At 40.6% G+C, this 12,519-nt stretch overlaps 1 protein-coding gene across 16 annotated transcripts in view; it reads right to left on the minus strand.

Annotated features, from left to right (window-relative positions):
* Nucleotides 1-771: 771 nt before the first annotated feature.
* Nucleotides 772-12,519, minus strand: part of arhgap12b (Rho GTPase activating protein 12b) — a 90,753-nt gene continuing 79,005 nt past the window's right edge. For all 16 annotated transcript variants that reach the window (XM_088918457.1, XM_088918454.1, XM_088918458.1 and 13 more), the window contains 6 exons: nucleotides 10,663-10,782; nucleotides 9,506-9,604; nucleotides 9,291-9,368; nucleotides 7,693-7,827; nucleotides 6,969-7,074; nucleotides 772-2,801 (listed from right to left, as the gene is read on the minus strand). In XM_088918457.1, the coding sequence (XP_088774583.1) occupies nucleotides 2,627-2,801; nucleotides 6,969-7,074; nucleotides 7,693-7,827; nucleotides 9,291-9,368; nucleotides 9,506-9,604; nucleotides 10,663-10,782 (713 nt within the window). In that variant the 3' untranslated portion in view covers nucleotides 772-2,626. The remainder of the gene's footprint in view (nucleotides 2,802-6,968; nucleotides 7,075-7,692; nucleotides 7,828-9,290; nucleotides 9,369-9,505; nucleotides 9,605-10,662; nucleotides 10,783-12,519) is intronic.

The raw sequence follows: 12,519 nt of genomic DNA on the forward strand, positions 1-12,519 counted from the left end.
ATTGCCAAACTGTAAATAGAAAGGCTTGGACTTTGCTATTCTAGTACTGCTGGAGGACACTGTAGAACCCAGATTACAGTAGGTTACACTCAAGCAACCTGTTACATTGATTAGTCACAACCAATTTCTCATACCTCTTGTCAAACCCAAATCAAAGTATTTACGATCTTGAGATTTGCTGCCTCACCGTGCTGAAGATCCAAATATATTGCAATTTGTGCCTGCAAAGATCCAATTATTGAACCTTTGTGGGTTTTGCAAGTTAAATTGGCTTTGAGGTCCAAAAGCCCCCTCAAACCCCCCATGGTTGCTAGACTTTGGAAACTCTTCCTTTAAAATACAGCCAGAAGAGGTCATGCACTGACCCAGAGATCTGATCGGCACAGCTTCACCTCCTCCTCTGCTGACCCCCAAAACACACGTCATCTGCGCCACTGAAGTATTCCCCACTGTTCTGTTCCAGGCCCCTTCAATACTGAACGGAGTTTTAGTCAGAAAGGAAACTCGTGTCGTTTGAACGTGTGGGGGAAGATCCATCGTAATGAGCCACAGACGAGTACAGACCCCAGCAACTGCCGTAACACCATCATGCGGCGGGTTTCTAAACCCTGAATATTTCGGCAGGCCTCTGCAGAATTAATAATCAAATCAATTCTGCAGAGACCTGCCGAAATATTCAGGGTTTAGAAACCCGCCGGGGGGAGGTGGAACAGACGGCCCCAAATCATACAACTATATTGACTGAAGTGGAGGAAAAAAAAAAGCACAGAGTTTCTGTTTGTAAGGTTTCTTTATTCAGATTAGACAGCAATGTCACAAACGCAGTTAGTCGAGAAAATTACATTCAAAAATGTGCAGCTGACCATGCTCCCAATAACAGATAAACTTTCCAAACCAGTTTTTTTTTTACAATCAGTCTATATTATTTATATTTTTATAAAAAATTAAAATTAAAGTGATTTATCAGTTTCTACCACGCACCATCAAAGCATACATACTTCAATTACTGTTAGAAATTTGTACAATAGATCTCACTAGGCAATTTCTCACTCCAGCTGTACATATTTCCTGTATCTAATCGTAAAAAGGCCTATTTGCAATTGTACCATCAATTCACCACAGGCCTACACAATACTAATTCCGGTACCGTGTTTTTTTTTTTCCTCTAAATGTTTGAATTAGCCTTGGAAATAGGGAGAAAAGAAACAGAAAAATTGACCTTAAAAGAGGCAGAAAAGGACACACGGTATTTATCTGAAATGGTAATAAAGGTTGCAATCCTTGGCTGCTCCATCCGATTCCAGTGTGGCCCAGCAAAAGAAAATACTTCCTATAGCTAAATGTGCGGCAATAAGATGTGTATTTAGGAACTGTTACAAAAGAAAAGAGGCCTACATCACTCATGGAACTATACATTTATGTACAAGCACTGGAAGAAGATTAAACCTTCCACATATTTACATCATAAACATTGGAGTTTTTCCCATCACAGGTTTGACTATTTCAAGGTTTTTCAGTTTTATACTGTTTGGCTGGCACTATGCCCACAACATTAAGGGACCCAGAGAACCCCCTTCGTAAAACGTTAGCTCTGAAAACGCACGCCTATGCGATGAGTGGTCTCTGGGAGAGCAGATCACCTTTAAGACGTCCGTTACTACAACGATAACACCCATAAAGTCTAACCAAAAGGTCTTGAGCTCTACGCAGAAGTCTCATGCCTGTAAGAGGTCACATCACATCCACATGTCCACACGTCCACAGGGTCTTGTTTCTTGTTTTCTTGTTTCAGGTCTTGTGTTTTCTGAGGTGCGTTATAGGCGTGTTTTCCTAAAGTGTTAGCCCACATATTTCCAGGTTATTCAAATCCATCAAATGGAGCACACTGAAACTCCCATTTCTAATACTGATACAACTGAATGTTCCTTGTCTGCAGATTTCCTTTGGGTGTGCACAAGTGTGCAGATGCAATTCCTTTAAATGAGTCTGTCAGCAGTCAGCATTTTACAAGACCATAAAAAGTGAAAGAATAACCAAATTACCCTTCTACAGGATACTTGCCTCCTAATGACGTGCCCAGTTGTCTCATTTACGTTAGATTAAATAAACTTGAACCTCCATTTATGCTGGTCAGCAGTAAGCCATCTTGAACTTGGAATCCGGCTCAAAGATTCAGATCCACGTGATTAGTGAAGACGAGTATAAACGTTCAGAGCTTTCACATATTCTCATGACCGTCAATTAGACCTTATCATCAATACTGGCCAGAAGAATCCAGTGTATACAAACTTATCCTGAATAGTCATTTGTCTTAACCAATAAAAAAAGGAACCATCCTTATTAACCCCACAGCTTTGTAGCCGCAAATGAACCAGTCAAAGTCCAGTCAGGTGAAAGCATCATAGGCTCATGAAGTAATGGCAATTCTAATTGCAGGAATGACAACCAAAAGAAAATATACACATAGCTTCAAAATGTTAAGTGCAAAGTCAACTAGTCTTTTGTTTTTCCTTTGTTTATTTCAATATATTTATATTGCATGTTCCACAGCATAACTCACAGATGGAAGTTTTGACGTCTGCCATGGTACAGAGCTCGGCGAGACTGTCCTCTTTCGTAAGCAGGTTTACCTGCTGAAAATGCTCTCGTACTCCAGCAAGATCAATTCTACAATCTGGTTCTGATACACCATGTGCACCGCGATGTTTCCAGTCTCTTTCTCCGGTCGCAACAGCGTAGGGCCAAACACTATAGCAACGCTCTGAGTCGTCATGCGGTTCAGCTCCCCGTTGTCTATAACTCTGAAAAGAGAGAAACAGTTCAAAAATGACACGTTGCTTTCCACGTGATGACACAATGCGCTGGGATTCGCGTACTGGGATTAAACTCTTATCTACAAGGCAACTGATTTTCCTTCAAATAAGCTCCAATGAAGCCTTTTTAAATCCATGAACACACAGGTTTCACTGCAGAGCTAATGAAACACCATGGGCAAGAGCAGAACGCATACTGTCAACGCTATGTTACGTAACTCCTCTTCGCTCACAGCGTCTGGACCCTGGGTCCCACAGACAGGATGTCAAGCAGCAGCAAAACACACATTTCAGGTCCTGTACTAAACCGCACATCATTTAAATGCAAATAGGACCAGGGGAAATATTATTCCATACTTTTTTTAATAAAAAAAAGAGGCACAAGTATTTTTAGTTGTGACCCGAAGTACTTGATACATTCAAACATTTATTCAGGTCAAACCAGGTGCTATATGTGCTACTGTGCCCTCAACCCGGTTGAAATACTGAAAACGTTAATGGTTAAGGGAAAAAAATACATATTTGTCTGAAAAATGGCAACAGGATTACGTGACCTTTATTTTTTGGCCTTTCGTCAGGAGACTGAGAGGAAATTAAATTAAATTATGAGCACTGGAATGGACAGCCAATCCATAACTTCTGACTGTAATGTAAATACAAGATAAGAAACATCAAAATAACCAGATGAAGATGTTAGAAATGTATCCCACAAACTCAGAGGAGTACAGCTCCGATCCTGGTGGGCCGTATTACTCCACAGACTAATGTAACCCAGGAAAGATGTGAAATTGGTCTAGTTACACCAATATTTAGATCAATTAGTTAAGAGATCAGGTGGAATGAAAGCCCGCAGACACTGTGGATCTACAGGCCTGGAACTGCACCTCTCTGCACTGACTAAACGTTCTCAAAACGAAGCCACATTAGAAAGACTTGCCTGCGAACCTTGTGAAATATCCTGACCGCTGACAGTGCTGAGCTCTGTTTGAAGACTGCTAATTAGCTGCACGTATCTAAGGCAGGGGCAGTCAGCCTTGGCACTTCCATTCCATGTCTTTCCTCCAGCTAATCCTTAATTAGCAGAGTGGCCTTCGACACCTGGGTTAATTAAGCAATTAAGGGCCAATTCAGTAATCTGCTAGTCCAAATCCTGTAATGGCACAGAATGGAGGTACCAAGACTACCACTGATCTATGGACACAAAGCTCTATCATTATTTATTTAAAATGGGCTCTGTGGGTTGTACTTCAGCTCAAACTGGAGAGTAAATTGCAGACTGGTTCTTAAGGCAGAGCTCTTCCCACAATGGTGTATCATGTTTGGACTCCTGGGCTGGGTGAGGTTTTCCCATTGTGTTTTCCCACAATCAGGTGGAACACCTGACCATCAACAATGTGCTCTCTCCTTCGTGCTCAGGGGGTTGTTATGACAAAGGAAAGTCCTTTGTTATATAAGGGAAACATACTGTACAGTAATGGAAAGTGAATAGTCACTGTTGAGCACAGACACAAATATTTCACCGGTCCTTAGCTAGCTCCATGTTTTTATATTTTTAATAATGTGCTGTAACATCAGGAAAGAAAAGAGCATTTACAGCACAATGTGCTAGGACTGGAATTTATACTTCCTTCATATTGATGACATTCTTTATAAAAGCAATGCAATGTGTTACAATGCAATCAAATCTTATATTACAGTGAGCCATTCTGGCTGGTAGATTGAAACTTGTCATAATTTTTTCCCAAAATCTATATTGTAGTAGTACAAAAATCAATTCTAAAGCTTTGAGATGAGCATTAAGGTAATTTTACTTTTTTTTAAAAAGACAAATACAGAGAAAATGATGAGTCTTACAGCTGTCTCACCTTCTCCAGTCAATCAGAGGTGAGATCTCCCTGTTGCTGCTGGCTTTATACAAATTAAACTCACAGTTTTGGCAGGAATATTCCAGTCTATCTAATTGAAAAGCCTAATTACACAGGACATTTGTTCAAACACTTCAGTCACCCCTGAGTGTCAATCTGCATGCTCAATATGTCACTGAAACTGCTGCTGCACGGAGGGGGGGGGTGGGGGTAGACGCACTTGAAATAGCAGGTAATAAAACATCACTCATTAGAGTCAAACCCCAATTACAGCTGGGCTTACAAGACATCATGAGCAGTCAGATTGATGGGCCAACTAACAGGAGCTTTTATCAAACATTTTTCCCCCACCTGTACATTTACTGTATATGACTGTTAGAAAGGCATGGACTTTGTGTGTTTCCCCATTATCCAGGCAGCTTTCTCTACCTTAGCAAAGCAGACAAGGCAAGTCTTTAGAAGAACAAGTGCAAACCATGATACAATTAAAATGGGGGCAATTGAGGTTCAGCACACCAAGATTTAAGCAAGTCTGCAGTTTTTTCTGATGGAGAGCGTGATAATATTTTACTCATTTTTGACAGGGAAGTCTCTGTCTCTTAACAGCATGACCCAAACTCTGTAATTATTTATGGCGCTTTGCAAAATTCTTCTGTCAAGTTAATCTTCCGCTGTCTGGGAGGATCACCTTTTATACGGGACACCACAACAGGCTTCTTTTGAACCTTAATACATCTTTCTGCCTCTCTTTGCTAGTACAAATACATGATTATCTGCAGTTTTCACTGGATTCTGATTTAAGCAGTGTTCTGCTGCTTCAGTGATTCCAAGAGAATTCTGGGAATATCTTAAATGCTTTACCCATTGGTAGGCAGATACAATTTCACCTGCCATGCCTCTCTGATCAGTACTTCTACAAAAACTCGCAGTGAAGACTGATGACCGTTCCAATTCTGCACATGCCTCCACATGCCTGTACTAGAGCAGAGGATATTTCTGTGCGATCGCAACAGCATCTGGACCATATGCATTAGCAGCACTGCCAAACAAACTTTTCCATATATCCTTACACAAACTTGAAAACTGGAATCGCTTTGAGAGAGGTCTGTAGGACTCGAAAGACAAATTCTATCTCCTGAAGGAGCATTTGGGTCGTATAATCTGGGAAGGTCAAAGCATTAAAAAGTAAAAGGTGAAACAAAGATTTGGATTAACTTGTGTATGTGAACAACTCATAACATGCAGAACACAGGTGTGCTCTCCTGACAGATTTTAAACAACCAGGAAGTGATAGGTTGGGCTCAAAGCAAAAGTTGAATACAGAGCCTATATATATGCAGATTTCTTAGTAAAGAATGACAGACAAGTGAGTTTGGGGAAATGATGTTTCACAGGTTCAAGATATAGGACAGCCAATGGCATCAAATAACAAAATTTGTGTAAGGCTGTGGCTTGGACGATAGCCAATTTAACATAGCCATGTCTACACAGAATAAATGGTAGGATTATAATGTTGATTGAGTGCTATCTATGGGTAATGTCAAAGAACTGAGAAGCTGTGCACAAGGATTTTAAATGTATCATATTCAAAAGTGCAGGTTAATGTTAATTCTATGCTGAAAGGTAAAGAAAAGAAAACCACTATGTTTCAGCTGTGGAGCCTTCTTCAGGTGTGGAAGAAGGAAGTTCAAAGTGGACATAAATGTGAAATGTGATTTAAATTCTTTGAGACTTAAAAAATATGATCTCAATTCAATAACATACCAAATCATAGAAAAATAAAGAATGAACTCCAGTACAGTGGCTATCAAAAGCATTCACCTCCCTTGAATTTTTTGGTTTTACAATATGGGATCATATGTATTTAACTGGGATTTCTTTCCACTGAACAACACAAAACGCTATAATATTGAAGTGAAAACAAAATTCTATAGATCCTCCTGAATGAATTGTCATTTTGACTTTAGAGTGTTTTGTGTTGATCAAAAGTCCTGGGGGGGGGAGGAATTCATTTGACTGCCACTGTAGGGATTTGAATATCAGATTCTCAACACGCATACAAATATAGTGCCTGGATCATATTCTTCAGAAGATTTCATTTGACCAAATGTGACTTTAATTAAACTTTAATTCCAGGCAAAGTTGAAAGCCATTTGGGGCACGTCTTCTCTAGATTTCAACCCTCTAGAATTCACTAAAAACTTTTTTAAAAAAGTATCTGGCTCTCTACAGTCTACACTTCTTAATATCTTCCATTAGGTCAACTTGGAGAAATAACAAATACACTTACCTTCTGAGGTGCTTAAAGAGAACTTGCATGGTATCCTGGTTTGGTTTTGGCAATTGCTTAATTAAGTCTTTTATTGAATGTACTCGCTGTTTGTAGTCTGGACATTCTGAAAGAGACAACAAATATATTAACCTCAAAGATGGTACTTTTACTTGAAAATGTATGGTGCCACCTTGTGGACAAGGAGAGAATTGGAGGGAAAACATTAATTTGCATTTTAAAACAAGAAATCCCCCAGTAAGACAATAATGTATGAACTGTAGTCAGACATCCAAGTGATTTAAAATACTTCATCCAGAAAAGGGTACTTCCAAGAATCCTATCATGCTTTGATATGAACAGTGATCTGTAGTTTATTATTACAAATGCAAAAAACACATGAATCTACCAATTTCCTTTGTAGTTTTATTTTACAATTCAGCCCAAAGTTCTTTACAATGAGGCAGGGGAGCAGACTAGGCACAGTGAGAACCTGCGTCAGCAAATAAATTAAGGTCCCTGGACACCATACCGCTGGCTTGGACATTCTGATCCAGAGTAAGGACGGTCACTGTCTGGTTCTCAAATATCACTTCTAGCAGCAACGTTTCCATAGAGGTCTTCCATCCCAGTACTGACCAAGCCCAACCTTGTTTCGCTGAAGGTGGCAATGCCGATTCCTACACTGCCTAAACATCGGTTGGGTATTTGCCCTCAGTAAACACTCCTGCTTGCGCACACTCACTGATAGCGCTGACAAAGTCTTCAAAATAGGCGTGTGTGAAGAGAGGCTCTGGCAGCTCCCTGAAGAACATTTTCAGGGCTCCAGTGGTGACGTGTATGTCCTCCCACTTGCTGTCTTCCAAATTCACCTTTTCATCTGAGGAAGAGAGCCAGGATCAAGTGTGAGATGGGCCCATCGCAGACCGGCTGGTTCCAGGGGATGATCACAGCCACAGCCAAGGTAACATGACACAGCGTGCAACGCTGGCATTGTGGAAAGGGACACTGCTTGGCACAATTAAGCCGTAACCTTTGAAGTGCAGGTTTTGTGAACTGGACACAAATTCTGCACTGAGAACCCCTGTGGCTCAATCTCCACAATGACAGATGGGAAGACAGACTGAGAAATTGATCAATCATAATTCCTATAAATCCTCACACTTATCTAGAGCATTTCTGGACACTCCACTCAAAGCGCTTTAATAATAATAATAATAATTGCTTACATTTATATAGCGCTTTTCTGGACACTCCACTCAAAGCGCTTTACAGGTAATGGGGACCCCCTCCACCACCACCAGTGTGCAGCCCCACCTGGATGATGCACCAGCCTGCTCACCACACACCAGATATCGGTGGGGAGGAGTGATGAAGCCAGTTCATAGATGGGGATTATTAGAAAGCCATGATTGGTAAAGGCCAGGGGGAAATTTGGCCAGGATCCTGGGGTTAACACCCGTATGCTTTTTTCAGAAACGTCCCGGGATTTTTAATATCCGTGGTGTCAGGACTCAAGTTTTACGTCTCATCTGAAGGATGGCACCTTTTTTTTAATCTAATGTCCCTGTCACTATAATGGGGCATTAGGACCCACACAGCCACACAGCCCCCTACTAACACCTCTTCCAGCAGCAACCTTAGTTTTTCCCAGGAGGTCTCCCATCCAGGTACTGACCAGGCTCACACCTGCTGAGCTTCAGGGGGTTGCCAGATGTAAGTTGCAGGGTGATATAGCTGCTGGTTAAGGTTGATCAAGTATAAAAACAAAACAGACGATAGAGAGAGCATATGCAAGATTTCTCTGAACGTTACAGAAATCGGGCAGATTGTGTTGCACATAATGCCATAATACCATAATCCCTTATATTTTGCTTTGCTCACAAATGAAATTATGAAATTTCATAAAATATATATTTTTATATAATTTAACAGAATTATATAACAAAATTGAATTAAAATAACTGCTCAAATTTCATAGAGGGAGTTACTCCATACATCGGTAGCCTGGAGGCTTGTTAAACGCCGAGTGAAAGATGTGAAAGGCCTATGCAGAAGCTCAGGGTGATGAAGCATTTAATGCTGCCCTGTAAACAGCTGATCAAGACCACTTTCAAGAATTTGTCACAAGTTAACAAGTTGGAAATTAACAAATGCAAGTCCTTTTCCATGCAAGCTTTCCTTTATTAAAGCTATCATTTTTGTGTCCTGCACGTTTCTCAGGATAGTTTCAAAATTCCAACCAGACATAATAGCTGGTTCAATCCATAAGTACCTCAGAACCAATCACTAAGATGAGAGAAACCTAGAACAGAAAAATGCCTCATGAAAGTTGAAACTTACCATGATTCACAGCAAATCGTAACTTCTGTATCACAGCCAGGTTTCCACTAACTCTGTACAACCCATCGACACTTAAACCTGGAAAAAAAAAACATTTGCAGATATAACCAGCAAAAGAGAATTCTGTTTTAAGGTTCCACAAAGAATCATGACATTTGCAGCAATCAGACAAAATTTTGTCTGTTTTACTGCATCAACCCTATTAGTGAACATACCTTTATTTTCAACATGGTCAATGCACATCTTGACAAATGTTGGCACTGTAGTGTTTTCCCTCTGACAGAGACTGGTCAGACTGCAGCCAAACACTTGATCTGTTTTGAAGATAAAAACACACTGGACAATTCAGAACAAACCAAGTATACCGACTTTATCCATATTCAAATTTGGTCATTCTTATTTCACACTTTATCAAAGCAAAGGTAGCAATGCCATTAATTCACAATGTAAAGAACGTTCCATCTGACTGGACGACTAGATCTTTTAAATGGAATAAACAAAGTCAAGCTCAAGCATTTTAACATGCTGAGGAGATTAAAACTGTATTCATTCCACAGACAAAAAAAAAATCAATATATTGCTTTGTGAACAGCTGTGCGAACAGTACAACACAGATCCTAAAGAAGAAATAATCACAGAAGAAGCTTGCGCAAATTCCCTCTGGATTAATTTTCTTATGTAACCCTTGATATCTCCAGGATATTTCCAACTTTCATGACACAGCATTGTGACCACCAACCCAACACTATTCTCTGAACGTCACCACATCCTATTTAGATCAAAAATCCAGACCTAAACGTCCTCCACAGTGGAATATTGTGCATCTCAGTCTTTTTTTTTTAATCACGAAACATTTATTCTCAGACTGTTCCAATTTGTAATCAGGGAGACTAAATAAACTTAGCTGTTGTTGTCCAGGCCCTGGCATGAGCACAGGAGGGTTAGGGTTAAGGCCTGCACATGCCCTCCTGCAGAAGGAGCACCGTGAGAGCGACTCGCCATGGAGCTCCCGGTCATTCACCGCCCAAGAGGAACGGTCAGTGAGGGGTGATGCAGCTCACAGAGGCAACACCACGGGCTCCTTTGGCCCTTGCAGCTCTCTGTGTTAGCTAACGACACTGCCCAAAACTGGACCAGCAACGTCTGTGCTTCTGGACTCGCTCTCAACCTGCTCCGACAGCCTCTTCGGCTGTGCCTCTCTGCGGCTTTTCTGTCTAAGCTTTGAACTTTTTTTTTTTAAACCCGGAAGTCAAGTTAAACATTTCCAGAGTGCTGCTTGATATTGGGGCTCCCTGTACACATCTGCTGAGAGACAGACATTTCAAAAATACTAAACGTGTGAAGCCGCTGTGACCTGTTCCTTTCGCCTCACCCTTAATGTAGCCCTTGTCTCGCACTGCTTGAAGTGTGGGCCGGCGAGTGAGAAACTTCCTCAGTTTAACTCTGGTTTTCTTCTGGTCTGAAGAATCCATGCTGGTCGAGGTTTTCATCACTTTAACACAAAGAGACGCAAAGATGGAAACAAGCGTTTTACCACCATCTGCCTTTTCCTTATAGAAAGGAGGTTGAGCACAGACATACCAGGGAGCACAGAGCTTTACATCCTGCGGTTAAAAGATTGTTAATATTTGCCTGACAGCTTAGTTCTGGCCATGTTAATATGTCCATGCTTCTATTGCCAGTAAAACTCAATGCACAGAGACTGCTTCCAAAACCTAATCTTTTCCTAGACCACTCCCTTAACTTTCAGTTCCTGAATTAAGCGCAGATATTCTTAGCACAAACATCAGGTTATTCACTTTGGGGAAGAAAAAAAAAACAGAAAATGAAGAAGCTGACAAATCATTTCTACTCATTGCATTTTGCTTCAGAATTTGCCGAGATGCAAAAAGATGACCCAGGTAGCTCTGGAGTGTTTACTGACAGACTAATATAAACACTTACCAAAGTGGGGGAAAGTTTAATGTGGCATAGCCAGGAATCTTATATTTGGAGTGACAGGGACACCTATAGGGGCAGTATTGTTAAATGATATTTGCCTTCTAAAATAGGATGTTCTACTTAAAGGTGGTCTACTGTCCTTCTCTGCAGTAACCCGTTTCACACAAAATCTCGTGTGACATTCACTGAGCTGCACGGAATCACTCTGCAATGATCCGCTACATATTTGCTGACACTAACTGTTTACACTATTGGGTACACTTACACTCTTAAAAATCATTTAAGATGCAAATGTAGGAAAGAATTTAAGACGATGTGGGATTTTAGGTTATGGCTAAAATGGGGTGGTGCCAGGGTGGCAAGACCATATTCAGGGGTGGAAACTACTACCACATGCCACCCCCAAATCTTCCAGACAACCATCTCATCTGTGAAGCACGTTGGAGGTAATGTCTTGGCCTGGGCATGCATGTCTGTTGCACTGCTCTCAGCTGATGATGGCAGCAAAATGAGTTCTATGTGCTCACTGGGAGAAAAAAAAAGTGGAAAATCTCAAGTCCATGGCCAAGTCCCTCAATATTTTTAAACCCAACTGAGTATGTGGTTTATGTGCTGAAGAACAATCTGAAGAGCTAAATAAATAGGCAAAACCTCAAAACGGCTGCAGCAAAGCATCATACAAGTTTATACAACTTTTTAGCTTAAAATGACTTTATGTAGTTATGAAGGAACAAGTTAGGGGTTTATTCCATGCTAAAAAGAGAAAAGAGAAGAAAGGAAACAACGTCTTGGCTGTGGAGCCTTCTTCGGGTGTGAAAAGGCTCCACAGTCGAAACGTTGTTTCCTTTCTTCTCTTTTCAGCATGGAATTAACCTCTAACTTGTACCTTTGCAGCCTACGCATGCTCCCGCAGCTACCTACTTGAACTACTTCATGTAATTATGGCCTCAAAGGGATATGCAACCAAATACTGAGGTTTATAAGTGAATTTAAGAGTCTCAATACTTAAAATCAAATCAAAATTGTCATGTAAAACCATTCGGGTGAACATAAAATATGTCTTGTGCTAATATGAGCCAATGTATGCATGGGATTAACCAAAAATAAGTATATATTATTGAATTGAGCATATTAAATTCATAGTTCTAAGTGCAAATAGCTTGACAGTAAAACAAAAATAAGAGTTTTGACCTCTGCTGTCCCAGTCATTTGGAGGACACTGTAATTCTCAAAATGTTGGACTGTATTTGAGCAACATTTGAGCTGTATGGAAACAGTTCCCGGTCAC

Source organism: Atractosteus spatula, chromosome 6 (genome assembly GCF_055471065.1).
Source record: "Atractosteus spatula isolate fAtrSpa1 chromosome 6, fAtrSpa1.hap1, whole genome shotgun sequence".
NCBI lineage: Eukaryota > Metazoa > Chordata > Actinopteri > Semionotiformes > Lepisosteidae > Atractosteus > Atractosteus spatula.